General features: G+C 40.5%; 1 protein-coding gene across 2 annotated transcripts in view; it reads right to left on the minus strand.

The window, feature by feature from the left end:
• The window catches only part of VPS36 (vacuolar protein sorting 36 homolog), a 66,207-nt gene that overhangs the window by 19,584 nt on the left and 29,607 nt on the right, over positions 1–17,016 (minus strand). The window contains exons 1-3 of one of the 2 annotated variants that reach the window (XM_082365595.1): positions 12,168–12,742; positions 4,660–4,728; positions 3,120–3,190 (exon numbers count right to left, since the gene is read on the minus strand). In XM_082365595.1, coding sequence (XP_082221721.1) covers positions 3,120–3,190; positions 4,660–4,728; positions 12,168–12,263 — 236 coding nt within the window. In that variant the 5' untranslated portion in view covers positions 12,264–12,742. Of the gene's footprint in view, positions 1–3,119; positions 3,191–4,659; positions 4,729–12,167; positions 12,743–17,016 lie in introns of those variants that run through there. The other variant, XM_082365596.1, reaches the window with a different exon arrangement.

The following is a 17,016-nucleotide window of genomic DNA, read 5'->3' on the forward strand; positions in this document are numbered from 1 at the left end:
TGGTTAGTGAACTGGAGCCAGGCTTGTACGGACTCTTCATTGGTTCCTTTGTGATGAACATCTTTAAGTGAGGTGAGCAAACAAAACTGTGTAAGCAGAATCACGGGACTGTGTGACATGAACTGTCAGGTAAACAATAAAACTATGACAATTAGGATCAGGTGACTAAGTAAAAGCATCATACACTCTTTAAAACTAAAAAACCTGAGCCCTAACTATCAGAATTTGTCAAAGGAAACCCAATGAAAAGCTAAAAGATGATACAAAATGAAGTTTAAACATCCCAAAGTCAGAATAAAAAGATCCACGCTAATTTTTTCATATATTCACTTCTTGGGTGATTCAATTACCATATCTCACCAAGTTTAAAATCCACCAATTCAAAGAAGCATCTTGCGTTCAGAGACGTTAAAAGGTGAAAATGCACATACATCTTTGACTCACTGAGATATGGTAATTATTTGAGAGGAGGAGTTGGGAGCTAAAGAGAATACTTGAGAAAAGTCAACCTGGCATATTATCGAATTCCTCCTCACCGGAGATGTTTAAAAAGAGACACTAATGTGAAGGTAAATATTTAACTATTTTTGTTATAGAGTTTAGATTTCCTTGGAACACAGCAGAGAAAAAGTCAAATGATCTGGAACACCCTTAAAGTTTGTAGAACTTTTTTTTTTATTTAAATGGTCATTTTTTAATATGATTTTTAAAAATTAATTAATTTACTTATTATTATTATTTTTTTGGTTGCATTGGGTCTTCGTTGCTGTGCGCGAGCTTCCTCTAGTTGCGGCGAGAGGGGGCTACTCTTTGTTGCGGTGCGCGGGCTTTTCATTGTGGTGGCTTCTCTTGTTGCGGAGCACGGGCTCTAGGCGCGCGGGCTTCAGTAGTTGTGGCGCACGGGCTTAGTTGCTGCATGGTACGTGGGATCCTCCCGGACCAGGGCTCAAACCCATGTCCCCTGCATTGGCAGGCAGATTCTTAACCACTGTGCCACCAGGGAAGCCCAAGTTTGTAGAACTTAATAAGGAAAGCAAGATATAAAGCAGTATATACGAATACTAGGTATCTCTATGTTGTACACCTGAAACTGATATAATGTTGTATTGTCGATCATACCAAAAAATAAAGAAAAAACTCAATAAGATGGAGAAAAGTGACAAGGTGGAAAATATAAATCAGAGAAATAGTCTACTCTAAAAATCTATGCCTTGTTAATCTTTTCAAAATATTGGTTAGTTTCTTTTATGTCAAATAAGCAATCTTTTATGTCAAATAAGCAATCTTTTATGTCAAATAAGCAATCTTTTATGCCAAATAAGCAATCTTTTATGCCAAATAAGCAATCTTTTATGTCAAATAAGCAATCTTTTATGCCAAATAAGCAATCTTTTATGTCAAATAAGCAATCTTTTATGTCAAATAAGCAATCTTTTATGTCAAATAAGCAATCTTTTATGCCAAATAAGCAATCTTTTATGTCACATAAGCAATCTTTTATGCTAGCTACAACATTCTGATTAAGGATGCACTGCATTTCCAGGGAACTTTAACATTTGCTTCACTTCTGCTGAAGGATCTAACTACATGAAAGCTGAAGATAAGCCCACATGGAAAAAAATTCCTTATCAGCAATATTTGTTCATGAGTTGCCCTCAATCACATGCATGTAAAGTATAAAGCCAAAATGTTTTATATACTTGAATAGACAGAAACATTTTAACCTGTGGCTTTAAACCAAGGTGAGCACATCTCCTGGTCTGCCTGGGACAGTCCAGTTTTATGCTTGCCTGATCTAATTATAAGCAGTGTCCCTTATTACTCTAAGAAATGTCCCTGTTTGGACAGTAACTCTTGTGATCCTCTATTCAACACTGATATCTGAAAAAGTCGAAGTTGAGAAACTTTATGGTCAACTAGAAATAGGAGCCAAGTCAGGTATTTTTCTCAGATGGGTCATTTATGATTTTAAGTACTGAATGATACATACACAGACACATAAAAGCAAATGTCTGGGGACTTCCCTGGCGGTCCGGTGGTTAGGACTCTGTGCTTCCACTGCTGAGGGCCTGGGTTCGATCCCTGGTTGGGGGACTAAGATCCCGCAAGCCGTGTGGCATGCCCTCGACAAAAAAAAAAAAAAAAAAGCAAATGTCTGTGGAAATATATAGTGACAGCCGGCCCACACTTATTTATTATGACCTGAGGATATTACAGCAACTTTAGTACTTGATTCATGCTTTAAGAATGACTTCCGTTTATCAGTGAGTTTAAAGTAGGATAATACCTTCTTTTTTTTAAAACATATTTTTCCCCAGTTTTGAGATATAATTGACATATGGCACTGTATGAGTTTAAGGTGTAGAGCACAGAGCATAATGATTTGACTTACATACATCATGAAATGATTGCCAGAGTAAATTTAGTGAACATCCAATACAAAATTAAAGAAATAGAAAAAAAATTTTTCTTCCTTGTGATGGGAACTCTTAGGATTTACTCTCTTGATAACTTTCATAGATAACGTACAGCAGTGTTAATTACATTTATCATGTTGTCTTCAATACATCACGTCCCTATTGCTTATTTATCTTATTACTGAAAGTTTGTGCCTTTTGACCACCTTCCCTCAATTTTCCCTGCCTCCCACACACCACCTCTGGCAACCACAAATCCCATCTCTTTTTCCATGACTTTGGTTGTTTGTTTTTGAAGTATAACTGACCTACAATACTATGTTAGTTTCTGTTACACAACAGAGTGATTCTATATTTCTATACATTTCAAAATGATCCCATGATAAGTCTAGGTATGCTATGTCACCATACAAAGCTATTACTTAGTTACTGACTATATTCCCCACACTCTACCTTTCATACCCATGACGCATTTATTTTGTAACTGGAAGTTTGTGCTTCTTAATCTCCCTCACCTATTTCCCTCCTCCCCCAGGACGATACCTTCTTAGGGGAGCTCTGACCAACAAACACAAGCATCTGATTCACTTGCACACACGCAGTCAAGGCCATGACTGACTGAGCAATGACTCAACCAAGTTAACAAGGACAGCTTGACTGGAAACGCTTTTGTGCATAAAGACTGTAATATACAGACCTTACCTTTTCCCAATTCCAGCTGCCTGTTCTTCAATGAACACGATTTGGGAAAGAGGAATGGCCATGCAGCATTCCTGGGAGGGAATCAAAAGAAAACACGATCCGTTAAGACTCGTCAGAAATCCTTGTTTTATAGATTTAGTGGGTTGCCACATACCTTTAAGGTCCTTAGTAATTATAACAATAGAAAATAATAATGTTATTTTATTCCTTAAATAAACTTAAGGAAAAACTGAATGAAGACAGTACTGTGGTAGCATTTTGCTGCGTGGAAGAACATAAGAGGTTTAAAAGCAGCTGTAACTACCTTTGTTTTTACAGGAGCTATATCTTTTAAACAGTAGCATTTATATGAAAATTGTTTACGTATAATATATTCTTATATGGAAAACAGAAAATAGAGCAGGTAAATCAAAACGACTTTAAAGAGTGTGTTATAGAGCTGATTTTTCCTCTTTATAATTTTCTATATTTCACTCACCCACCCACAATTAATTTTTAACAGAAAATACTAACGTGGCTTCCCTTTATTCGTATATCTGATTTTTAGAATTATTATAAATGACCAGCATTTAATAGGTCTAAGGGTTTTGATATTAGCTCCTTTACATGATAATCAGAAAAATTATACTAAGATTAACTTAATTTATAAACATATGGTTTAAGGACGCCTACCCCTCCAAAAAAGATTTCTTTCTTGAATATATACTTCTTTAAAAAGAATTAGGCAACATTAACAGTTCTAAGGCATGCATCATCAACCAGGCCAATATCACCATTGAGGGGGAAAAATTGGTTCTTGGGGGGCAAAAAGAGTCAGAGTTTGCAGCAGTTAGTGACATGCAAAGAGCCTCAGTACAGTATATAGTTTACCTGTGGAACTAAAATTTCATGGGGGAGGCAGCCAGCAATTAAAAAAAAAACATAGAAAAGTTTGCTTCTTTTACTGGCAACACAGAAATTTACACACAAATACACACACACGCTTTCTTTTTCTTTTTCTTTTTCTTTTTTTTTTTAAATAAAAACACACACACTTTCAAGGTAAAGCTCTTTGGAATAAATATATCAGGTCTATACATATCACTGAGTCCTCTCTTCCTAGAAATGCGAAAACGGGGTGGGGGGGCGTTTCTCCTTTTGCTGAGTGACTGAGAGGCAGTTCATCTCAGTATCTAGGTAGAAGCACTTCGCAGCAGACCTCCTCCTGACTCTCAACAACAATCAGGAAAACGGGTTGTTTTCAGGACCCCTGAGTGATGGGGACACTTGGGTGTGAGGGAGAATCTGATTAGTGCTTAAAAACCAGGAGCTGCCAGGATTCTCTGTACAGTAGCTGCAGACTGTGCTAGGGTTGAATGAGGGACCAGACCCTAACTCCTCTATCTGTGCCCCATTCAGAGAGACCGTATGGGACACACTCTTCTGACATCTGCAAACAAAAGTTTATCACATGTATTTATAGTTTTGCCAGAAAGAAAAAAAGAAAGAAAAAAAATCAGTGACATAAAACCTAGAACAGAAGCAAAAAACGCAATCTTACATGATTTTTCTGATCTCTCCAAATTAGACGGTGCGTACTAAGAAGGAGGGTCCCAGCATCAAATTTTATCTAGAAAAACAAGATCATCACAAAATATTAATAACATATCACTCAATGTGGTCCAGATTTTCTTCCCCATGAATTGCACAATAGTAAGTCAATCACATAAATAAACATTTTAGAATTAGACTTACCACAAGTTAAAGAGAAGCAATGCTACACACTTCATAAGCCTTGTTAAAATTAGGAAAAAATTGAAAATGACCTAGCTATGTAACAATAGGGAAGTGGTTAAATCAAGTGTGATACATTCATACTATGAAATCCATGCAGGGGTTAAAAAGAATCGTGAGGTAGAGCTACATGAACTATCACGGAACTCGAAGACATAGGGTTAGTGGGGAAGAAAGTAATTGACAGCATATTGCATATAATGTAATCAGATAGATATAAACTCCATACCCCTCAAACTACATGTGAGATAGATCTATAAATAGGTAGATAAATAGATGTGTGTATATATACACATATACACATATAAGTAGTAGAAAAAGGTCTAAATGGGGATATTCAATGATCTGTTAACGATGGTTATCTCAGAAAAAGTGTGAGGGAATGGGTGAAAAAGAAGCAAAGGGCCCTTTTTCAAAACTATACACCTCACTATTGAGTGAATTTTTACCATCAGATTGAATTTGTGTATAACACTCATATAAAATTTTAAATGATTTTTAAATAATAAGAAAATCCAGAAAAAAACACAAACAGATGCAAAATAAGTGTGGATGGAGATTCAGTCAATGGCACTGGGACACCTGGGTTGCCCATTGGGGGGCGGGGGGAACAAAGTAAGATTATACTTAACACATTGTACCAAAATAAATTCTGGATATCAAATATTTGAGTTAAAAATTTATGAAAGAACTAGAAAAAAATTACAAGAAAAAATTTTAAATCACTTCAGAGTGGAGAAAGTCTTTCTAAGAAAAACATTAAACCCATTAGCATTAGAGGAAAAGATTGATCAATTCCCCTCCACACACACGCATGCACACAAATTCTTCATGGCAAAAACTACCAAGGGCAAAGATGGCAGACTGGGAAAAATAATTGTAACTCACATCAGAGACAAATATATATGTCTCCTTAATATATAAAGTACTCTTACAGATCAATAAGGAAATAGCCTATAATCCATTAGATAAATGGGCAAAGACTGTTAACAGAAAGTTCACAGAAAAGGAACTACAAATGACTCTTAAACACATTAATTGATGCCCAACGTCACTGATGATAAGAAAAAGGCAAATTAAGATAACATCAAGATACCCCTTTCATCCGTGAGATTGGCAAGGGCCCAAAAGTTTGATAACATTGTGCTGGTGACGTGTTGGGCAAATAAGCATTTGCACACATCAATGGAGGGACAAGTGCTATGGAGGGCAATGTATTATCATCTATCAAAAATATAAACACACAAATCCTTTGATCCAATCAATGCCCTTCTAGGAATTTATCCCACAGACAAATTCACACATGTGGACAACGATATGCTACTAGGTTATTCATTGTTGTTTTTTAAAAGCAAAAGATAGGAAACAATTTAAATGTCCATCAACAGGGAAATGTACATCCACACAAGGAATGACAACTCAGTCATTACAAAGAATCAGGAGACTATGTATTTGATAACATCTAAGATGCCATGAATTGAAGATTCATCCTGCTCCCAGGGGGGTGGAGGGGGTAGAGAATGTGTACTAAGACTTAATGAAATATGGTAAATTCTCCACATAGATTAAGTGAAAAAAGCAAGTTTCAGAACTTTGTATGCATAGTATATTACAAGTTTATACTTTAAAAAGGAAAAAACAATATATTTTACGCAAACACCTGTGTATGACACATACGCATGACTCTCTAGAATGAAGCACTGGTGACTTCTCAGGGGGAAGTGGGTGACAGACTAGGAGGGGAGGAAGACTTTTAACTTTTCGTGGTTTTTGAATTTTTATCAGGGGACTGTGTCACTTAGGCAAATTATAAATGTAAAAATGGGTTTTTTTAAACTATAATACAATCACAAAAATGCCAGCTAGGTCTTTAGGACCAAACCTTTAATCCTCATAATTTGTTATTATGCACTGGAAATTATATAAATAAGCAAATTTTAGAGTTGGAACCCAAAAGACTGATAAGTCAAACCCCTTCATTTGTTAAAATCAAGAAATATATTGGAAGTTTCTATTCACTTTAGTTACTAGAAAGTCGAATTTGCCATAAGGTAGGACATGCTTCTATCCTTTTGAGGAGTAACTAGTTATTTCAAAAGTTATAATATAAAACAGAAACTCAAAGGAAAGCATCTTAGTAAGGGTCCAGGTTATTACAAATAATAATCCTTTTGAGTTTAAAATAATGTGGTTAGGGCTTCCCTGGTGGCACAGTGGTTAAGAATTTGCCTGCCAATGCAGGGGACATGGGTTCGAGCCCTGGTCCGGGAAGATCCCACATGCCGCGGAGCAACCAAGCCTGTGCGCCACAACTACTGAGCCTACGCTCTAGAGCCCGCGAGCCACAACTACTGAGCCCGCATGCCACAACTACTGAAGCCCACGTGCCTAGAGCCCATGCTCTGCAACAAGAGAAGCCACCGCAATGAGAAGCCCACGCACTGCAACGAAGGGTAGCCCCCACTCTCTGCAACTAGAGAAAGCCCGCACACAGCAACGAAGACCCAACACAGCCAAAAATAAATAAATTAAATAAATAAATTTTTTTTAAATTTAAAAATTAAAAAAAATAAAATGTGGTTAAAAATGGGTATCAAGTAAATAACCAATTAGAACATTATTATATATCATTCTTAAGTAAAAATATTCATAAATGCAATTATGTATGCACTTGACAATATATTACAAGATACTCATAATATTAATATAGAAAAAAGCAGTGTACACAGCACAGTTACACACACACACACACGCACCTGCACAATCACACACACAGGACGTGCGAAAAGTAATTGTTTATGGGTAAAGGATTACTGATTATTTCAAGTTTCTTCTTTTGGTTTACCCATATTTAACAACTTTATTACTTGTCTAATAAAAAAAGATAAAGAAATTTGTTACAGGCATATATAACTCCATGCAACTCTGAGATGTATATAAATTATTTTTTGCTAAATTGAACATAAGCAGAAACAATGTCAAAAAATTCCTTTAAAATACATAACCAGTACTTTTTAACATGAGTTTTAAAAAATTATTTTCTAAGAGAAACGTCTGACTTTATTACTAATATCTTAACATTAGTAAGTTTAAATAATGTGGTTAATAAGCTTTAATAGGAAGAAAACTGAACCATCTGGTCGAAGACACTCTGTAAGAGATTCCCACCAAGCACTTCAGCACCTCAGAGAAAAGACTTCGGAGTTCCACGCTTTCCTCTGCATCTGAAGTAACACATTCACATTCCTGGCACTTAATGCGGCCTGGCTACAAATGTTTTGGTGAATGTTGCATACGCAAAACCAAATAATTGAGTTTAAGCTATTTTAAAAGTCTCTTTTTTGCCAATGAGTAAGATTTCACTTTTCCAGAAGCAGATACTTTATCAACTTGAGAGTACCTGATACCACATTACACAGCATAACTACATAATAGTTCTGATTAGGAAACTGCACGTTATCTGACTGAAATCCAAGCATAAGGATGTGAGTTTAAAGCTGAAGCCAGAGGACGTTCCATTACCATGTTGATGAACAATGTGCACACGTAAAGCACTGCTGCTCCGAGTGAAGACACTGTGTAATTGTTCCCTTCAGGGATTCCAAGGGATTATGAGCTCAACGGGACAGACAAGTTTAGGCTTGCTTTGCTTCTACCACTCAGAGCTAGAATAATTTCAACTACTTAAAAGTCAATAGTTAAAATAACTTAGGCATTCGCTGAATAAGCTCTTACTGTTTTGTTTTGAGTTCACATTTCTCTGCTATAAAAGTAATATGCTGTTGAAAATCTGGAAGACATTTTTTTTAAGTCTAAAAAAGAAAACGAAATCATTTGTAATCAGACCAGCCAGGGTGTGTGGACATAATCTTAAAATAAGACCATGATATTGTAGTTTTATAACTTGCTTTTTTTCACTTAGCAGCCTATGGTTAGGCATGCCTCATGCTGATTAGGGCGTGTCATATTTAATTAACCAATCCCTGTGGTGGACATTCAGATTGCTTCCAATTTTTCCCTGTACTACATAATAATAAATAATATATATATAATACTGCTGAGATGCACATCCTCGTTCATTATATTTTTATGCGTCTCCGATTATTTCCCAAGGGTAAATTCCTAAAAGCTGAAAGAAAATACACATTTTCTAAATCTTCTCGTATAAGCTGGCAACTTGCCACTTTACACACCACTAACCTTCTTACGTTACTCTTTAAATTAGCTGAGGCTGCAGAAGCTTCTGTGAATTGAAACAAATGACCTGTCCACGCTGCTTAGGAAAACAACATATTATCCGGTCATAAGGGGCCCATGAAAACTGTGCCTGTATAAACAAGCAAGAGGCACCTGGGCAGTGGAAAGAGCAATGGTCTGGCTCCACCCATTACTAACTGTGTGACCTTGGACAGGTCGCAGTTTTCTCAACCACCTACTGAGGGTCTCAGTGTACTCCTCTTCAGAGGATGTTCCATAAACATACGTAGGACATACATATTACACTATGGAAAGGGTCTGGCACTGGAGACTGCTGTATTTTTGAAGCGCTCCAGCAGAGTGAACAAAGCACAGTCTTTGGAAGTCTGACCAATAGAGATTTAACTCCCAGCTCTTCTGATAACTAACTCAGTGGATCTTAGGGCAAGTCACGTTGCCTCTGAGAGTTCTTTTCTCATTCAGTGAAATACTCACCTCACATGCCCACTGAGAGGATTAAATTACGTAAAGCTCCTGGCACGTAGCAGGTACGCTGCTTATTCAAGGTTTTGTGTGTTTGTTTCTTTGTTTTAATGTATTTCACACCCACAGTGAGCCAGAAGAGACATTGGACGAGTAGGGAGAGTCCACTGGTCTTAGCCCTGCACCTACTGGGGAACATGTTGGGGGCAAAGCTGAGAAGGCTGTTCGGTCTGCACTGTAGCACCGAGACCACGGGAGCTGGTGAGAGATTCTGAGAGGGCACCTGCTCAGATCCGGAGGTTCATGTGTGCAGCTTCCTGGAGTCCTCAGACCACGCGAGGTCTGGACGCCTTCCAGCAGAGGGAGAAAGCCAGGACGCAAGACTTCCCCCAGGAATCAGTCTGGCCCTCAGCCACACTAGGGACAGCTCAGCAAGTGACTGAGTAGTTCCAGCCCCGGGACCACAGTGGTGAGCAGGCCTTAGAGCTCCGCTTAGGTTTCAAGACACCCACACCTCTCCCGCGCCACCCCCAGCTTGCAGAACAGTTAAGAATTCTTGACTAACAACAAGGACCTCCTGTATAGCACAGGGAACTATATTCAGTATCTTGTAATAACCTATAATGGAAAAGAATCTAAAAAAGAATAGATACATATGTATCTATACAATTGAAGCACTTTGCTGTACACCTGAAACTAACACAACACTGTAAATCAACTATACTTCAATAAAAAAAAAGTTATAAAAAAAAGAATTCTTGATGAGATCAAAGGGTCTCGACTAAGTACTGCCCATGACTTTTTTCTTAATCCTCTGATACCTATATCTATTTGTCTGCTAAAACAAGAAGCAAAAAAAATAAAGGAAAAACTAGAACTTGCTGGCTCAGCAATGGTTTTTCATATATGGGTCCTAATCGTTTGATCTTTTTATTGTTTTAAAGATACCATAAGGACTTCCCTGGTGGCACAGTGGTTGGGAATCCACCTGCCAATGCAGGAGACACGGGTTCGACCCCTGGTCTGGGAAGATCCCACATTCCGCGGAGCAACTAACCCCGTGCGCCACAACTACTGAGCCTGCGTGCCTAGAGCCGTGTTCTGCAACAAGAGAAGCCACCGCAATGAGAAGCCCGGGCACCGCAACGAAGAGTAGCCCCCGCTCACCACAACTAGAGGAAGCCCGTGCGCAGCAACGAGGACCCAATGCAGCCAAAAATAAATAAATAAATTTATTAAAAAAAAGGAAAAGATACCATAGTTATGTTATGTGCAGCCAACGTGTCCCTAATTTGCATATTGGAATTCCATAGAACAACAGAGTGTGGGGATCGGCAAAAGCTAGACAGCCAGCAGGGAGTGGCTTCGGAGGAGACTTTGAAGACCCATCTGTCAATACCCATATTCGGACCTGAGGGTGCAGCCAAGCTCCAAGCCCCCGAGGGAGGGCAGGTTGATTAAGCTTCCCATTCACCCCAGTTCCAAAGGTGTAACCTCGGTTTACAAAAACAAAAACATTGAGCTTGTCACTCCAATCAAAACATGCAAACCCAATTTGAGATCAAGTTAATAAAAGTACTGAAGCAGTACACAGAGTTAAGGCCAAGCATATTATTTAAGAAAAAAAGATCTTGACTCAATAATGGAAACATGGAAAAATGCCCTCAGGGAGGGAGAACCCCTGGGACCCGGGTCATGTCAGCAGTGCCTCCGATGGCTGTGTAACTAATCCCTGCCCTCCACCCCCCTAGAAGGAAGGAAGCCTCAAGCTTCTGTAAAGCACAGACAGGAAGAGCTCTGGGTCCAGCAACGTTTGCGAAAGTACAGGAGGAAGTTTCTCTAAGGAAACCGCAAGGAAGGAGAGGTAGCAAGTGAAAACTTCTGGAAACCACAAATGCTCGTGAGTAAAGGGGTTTTTTAATTTTTTTCTAATTCCAGTTTATACATTTCATCCAGAAGAGGATGATAGTTTGTAGTCTGACGGAAGTCTCCAGTGAACGTTAATATTTCTGTGAAATACCGGCAATATTTCTCCTTTCAATTTGCAACCACACCTCCTAAGGTTTACGCCTGGATTACCAGGCATGGCCTACTCCAGCACTCGACAAAACAATCAAACCGCCTTTCTACTGTCCCTCCCAAACAAAAAACAAAACACAGAGCCTACAGCCAAGGCGTCCCAGGAGAGGCTAACTCCTCTTTTCGGAAATCCTTTTAAAGCCACCCCCCTCCCGCTCCGGCCGGGACCGCCTAGTCCCTTGGGCTCCCCCAGGTCCCAGCGCCCGAAGTCACGCCCGGTTCGGGAGCGCAGGACCCGGCGGGCTCCGGACAAAGGCGGAACCGGCCTGCCCGTCGCCCGCCCGCCGCGATCCGGGCGAGGAATCAGGGTTCCCGGCCCGTGCCGCCGTGCCGCCCGAAGGGGTCTCTCCCCGGGTGGGAAAGGGGCCGCCGCCCGACGCGCCCGCCCGGAGCCGTTCCCAAGTCGGGCCGGAGCCGGGCGCTGGGCCGGCGTGGACTGCGGGGGCGGCGCCGAGCGGCGAGGCCGGGCCCGGGAGTCCGGGTCCGGGAGCGAGGCCGGGCCGGCCGCCGCCCTACCTTCTCCTCGCCGTCGTAGATGCGCACTCCCCGCTGCTGGATCACCAGGGTCTCGTTGATCTCCAGGAGGCCGCTGGTCCACACGAAGCGGTCCATGGCCGCCCCCAGGCCGGCCTCCGCCGCTTGCCCGCGCTGGCGCTCCCGGCGGCGAGCCGAGTGCCGGGCAGCCTGCGGCGCCCCCTGGCGGTGGGCGGGGTGGAGGCCGGCAGGGAGGTAGTGGTCCTGCCCGGGCGTCCCGGGGAACGCGCGCTGCCCCAGGGGCGCCGGGGGACGTGGCGACGTGCTTGGTGCGCCCCCTGGCGTTCCTTCCACCAAGGGCCCGGTGGGGACATCGACCCCATCCTTTGTCCAGCTCAGGCACAAACACAGAGCTTACAACGGACTTTGAGGGAGCCCAAACCACAGCTTGGACTTTCTTATTGTGCATTATTCCTGCGTATTTGTGCCGTTTTCTTGTCAGTGCCCAGCATGCTGCCATGTTCATTAAAGTCTGTAAATGATAACTTTTTTTTCCAAATGAATATTCATGGCCTGAATTTTCACACAGCTTCAATCAGTATGTAAGTAATATTTTGTACCCTTCTTTTTTTCACATTAAAATCATTTTCATTTAAGGGACTTCCCTGGTGGCGCAGTGGTTAAGAGCCGCCTGAGAATGTAGGGGACACGGGTTCGAGCCCTGGTCCAGGAAGATCCCACATGCAGCGGAGCAACTAAGCCTGTGCACCACAACTACTGAGCCTGCGCTCTAGAGCCCACGAGCCACAACTACTGAGCCTGCGTGCCACAACTACTGAAGCCCGCACGCCTAGAGTCTGTGCTCCACAACAAGAGAAGCCACTGCAATGAGAAGCCCACGCACCGCAACGAAGAGTAGCCCCTGCTCGCCACAACTAGAGAAAGCCCACGTGCAGCAACGAAGACCCAACGCAGCCAAAAATAAATAAATAAATAAATAAAATTTTAAAAAATAATAAAATAAAAAACTACAATGAGGTATCATTTCACACCAGTCAGAATGGCCATCATTAAAAAGTCTACAAATAATAAATGTTGGAGAGGGTGTGGAGAAAAGGGAACCCTCCTACACAGTTGGTGGGAATGTAAATTGGTGCAGCCACTATGGAAAACAGTATGAAGGTTCCTTAAAAAACTGAAAATAGAGCTACCACGTTATCTAGCAATCCCACTCCTGGGCATATATCCCTAGAAAACTCTAATTTGAAAAGACACGTGCACCCCAATGTTCATTGCAGCACTGTTTACAATAGCCAGGACATGGAAGCAACCTAAATGTTCATCGACAGAGAAATGGATAAAGAAGATGTGGTACATATATACAATGCAATATTACTCAGCCATAAAAAAGAATGAAATAATGCCACTCGCAGCAACATGGATGGACCTAGAGATTATCATAGTAAGTGAAGCAAGTCAGAAAGAGAAAGACAAATACCATATGATATCACTTATATGTGGAATCTAAACTATGATACAAAGGAACTTATTTACAAAACAGAAACATAGAAACAAACTTAAGGCATAGAAAACAAACTTAAGGTTACCAAAGGGGAAAGCGGGGCTGGGTTGGGGGGGATAAATTAGGAGTTTGGGATTAACAGATTCAAACTGTTATATACATATAAAAAAAAAAAATACAGGGCTTCCCTGGTGGCACAGTGGTTAAGAATCCGCCTGCCAATGCAGGGGACACGGGTTCAAGCCCTGGTCCGGGAAGATCCCACGTGCCTCAGAGCAACTAAGCCTGTGTGCCACAACTACTGAGCCTGCGCTCTAGAGCCCATGAGCCACAACTACTGAGCCTGTGTGCTGCAACTACTGAAGCCTGTGTTCCTAGAGCCTGTGCTCTGCAACAAGAGAAGACACTGCAATGAGAAGCCCACGCACAGCAACAAAGTGTAGCCCTTGCTCGCAGCAACTAGGAAAGCCCACGTGCAGCAATGAAGACCCAGTGCGGCCAAAAATAAATAAATAAATTTATTTTAAAAAACCAACCAGGGCTTCCCTGGTGGCGCAGTGGTTGAGAATCTGCCTGCCAATGCAGGGGACACGGGTTCGAGCCCTGGTCTGGGAAGATTCCACATGCCACGGAGCAACTGGGCCCGTGAGCCACAACTACTGAGCCTGCGCATCTGGAGCCTGTGCTCCGCAACGGGAGAGGCCGCAATAGTGAGAGGCCCGCGCACCGCGATGAAGAGTGGCCCCCACTTGCCGCAACTAGAGAAAGCCCTCGCACAGAAACGAAGACCCAACACAGCCAAAAATAAATAAGTAAATAAATAAAAATTTTTTTTAAAATAGTGTTATTTAAAAAAAAAAAAAAAACCCAACCAATAAGGTCCTACTGTATAGCACAGGGGACTATATTTTATATCTTATAGTAACCTATAATGGAAAAGAATATGAAAAAATATATATATCCATGTATATGTATAACTGAACCACTTTGCTGTACACCAGAAACTAATACAACATTGTAAATCAACTATACTTCAATTAAAAACAACAACAACAAAAAGAGCCTCACCATCACTAATCATCAGAGCAATGCAAATCAAAACCATAGTGAGATACCATCTCACACTTGTCAGAATGGCTATTATCAAAAAGACAACAAATAAGAAGTGTTGGCAAGGACGTGGAGTAAAGGGAACGTTTGTGCACTATTGGCAGGAATGTAAATTGCTGCCACCACTATGGAAAACAGTATGGAGATTCTTCAAAAAATTAAAGGTAGAACTATTATATGATCCAACAATTTCGTCCCAGGTATTTATCTGGAAAAAGCAAAGACACTAATTCAAAAAGATACCTGCACCCCCATGTTTGTTGCAGCATTGTTTACAACAGCTAAGATGGAAACAACTTAAGTGTCCATCAATGGATGAATAGATAAAGAAAATGTGGCATATAATACACACACACACAGTGGAATATTATACAGCCGTAAAAAGAATGAAATCTTGCCATTTGCAACAATGTGGATGGACCTTGAAGGGATTACGTAAGCGAAATAAGTCAGAGAAAGACAAACACTGTATGATCTCATCTACATATGGAACTCCCCCAGAACATAGAGACAACAGACTGGTGGTTGCCAGAGGTGGGGGGTTGAGGGTGTGCAAAATGGGTGACGGGGGTCAAAAAATACAAACTTCCAATTATAAAATAAATGTCATGGGAACAGCATGGTGACTATAATTAATAATATTATATTTCGTATTTGAAAGCTGCTAAGATAGTAAATCTTAAAAGTCCTCATCCCACGAAAAAAACTTTGTAACTGTGTACGGTGACTGATATTAACTAGATTTCTTGTGGTGATCATTTTGCAATATACCCAAATATCAAATCATTATATTGTACATCTGAAACTAATATAATGTTATATGTCAATTGTACTTCAATTGTTTTAAATGTTAAATAAAAATCAAAACAGGAAATTCCCTGGCGGTCCAGTGGTTAGGACTCCACACTTCCACTACAGGGCGCATGGGTTCAATCCCTGGTAAGGGAACGAAGATCCCATGGCCAAGTAAAAAAAAAAAGAAAGAAAGAAAGAAGGATCCAGTGCCTTGCTTGCTCTTTGTTTTTGTTGACATCGGAGCCACTAGTTGAAGAAAATGCTTTTCACTGGGCCTTAATAGAACAGGAGTAATGTCCGTTTCTTAAAAGGCGAAAAAATAAGTAATAATAGTAAGGATGTTGTATCTGAGTGGGTCAAAAACAAGTAGCACATCCCAGACTCGATGTTGAAAAGATACTTTCAAAGCTTGCAGGATAATGAACATCTTCAAACAGTTGCTCAGACACTAAACACAGAGCGCCCTGCATCAATGACTGCAGCCTGGGGATATCAAGGCCCTGATGTGCTACAATCTCTGCATCTTACTTTAAAATTCCTTTATCTTCTGTAGGTCTTTCAGAGAAAACCATCTGTGTGGACATAAACCGAATCTAAAAGATCCTCTATACTGAAATGGCAATAGACTTTTTCCCTGTAACCTTCTGGTTTTCTGAAAGAAGAAAAAGTGAACGTTAGAAATTGCTCATCTTGTTAACTATGAAGTGAGACTAATTAAACAAAATACCCTCTGATAAAAGTTTTATTTGGGGAGTTTGGGGATTAAGAACAATAACAATGATTTTCTTGAAATTTCCTTCACTCTGTATACAGTTAAGTTAAGGCAACAAAATCCTAGAGTAAGACAAATGCTAAGATTTTTTTCTCCTTTTCTCAGGTTCGTGCCTGCTTCTCCAACTGGCAAAAACTAAGACCTTTCAATCAAGCTTAGCAACCTGGAGCTCCTTTGGTTTTTTATTTGTAAAAATAAACTTCTGTCATTAAAAAAATAAAAAGTGACGTAAAGCATCTTAGTATATAAACCTTATCTAGCCCAGATCATTTCTTGATGCCCTTCCCAGTGACAAATTCTACGATCTGAGTTTCAGGAAGATACATTTTGACTCAATACGGTAAAATGCTTTATCCTACTTGGAAATTCCAAGATGGGAAAGGGCTGCCTCTGAAATTCATGGATTCCTTCCCAGGCTGTGTGCAAGCACTGGCTGCATGGTCACTTACTGGGGGCCCTGGAATTGATACAAACTCAGATTGAACGTCTGTGACTCTCATAAAAGATGTTTTGCAAAGCCCTGTGCAAATGAATATGAAAACTTGATTGCAGAGGGTGTTTGGAGACTATGAACGTTCAAATTAACCCCATAAAAGGATTATTAAGACCCAAAATTGAGAAAGTTATCAAAGAGTTTCAAAAAAACAATGCTAAAACAGAAAACACTGCTGGATCAAACAGTTTCACAGGTG

The sequence above is a fragment of the Balaenoptera borealis genome (genome assembly GCF_965194805.1).
Source record: "Balaenoptera borealis genome assembly, chromosome: 18".
Lineage (NCBI taxonomy): Eukaryota > Metazoa > Chordata > Mammalia > Artiodactyla > Balaenopteridae > Balaenoptera > Balaenoptera borealis.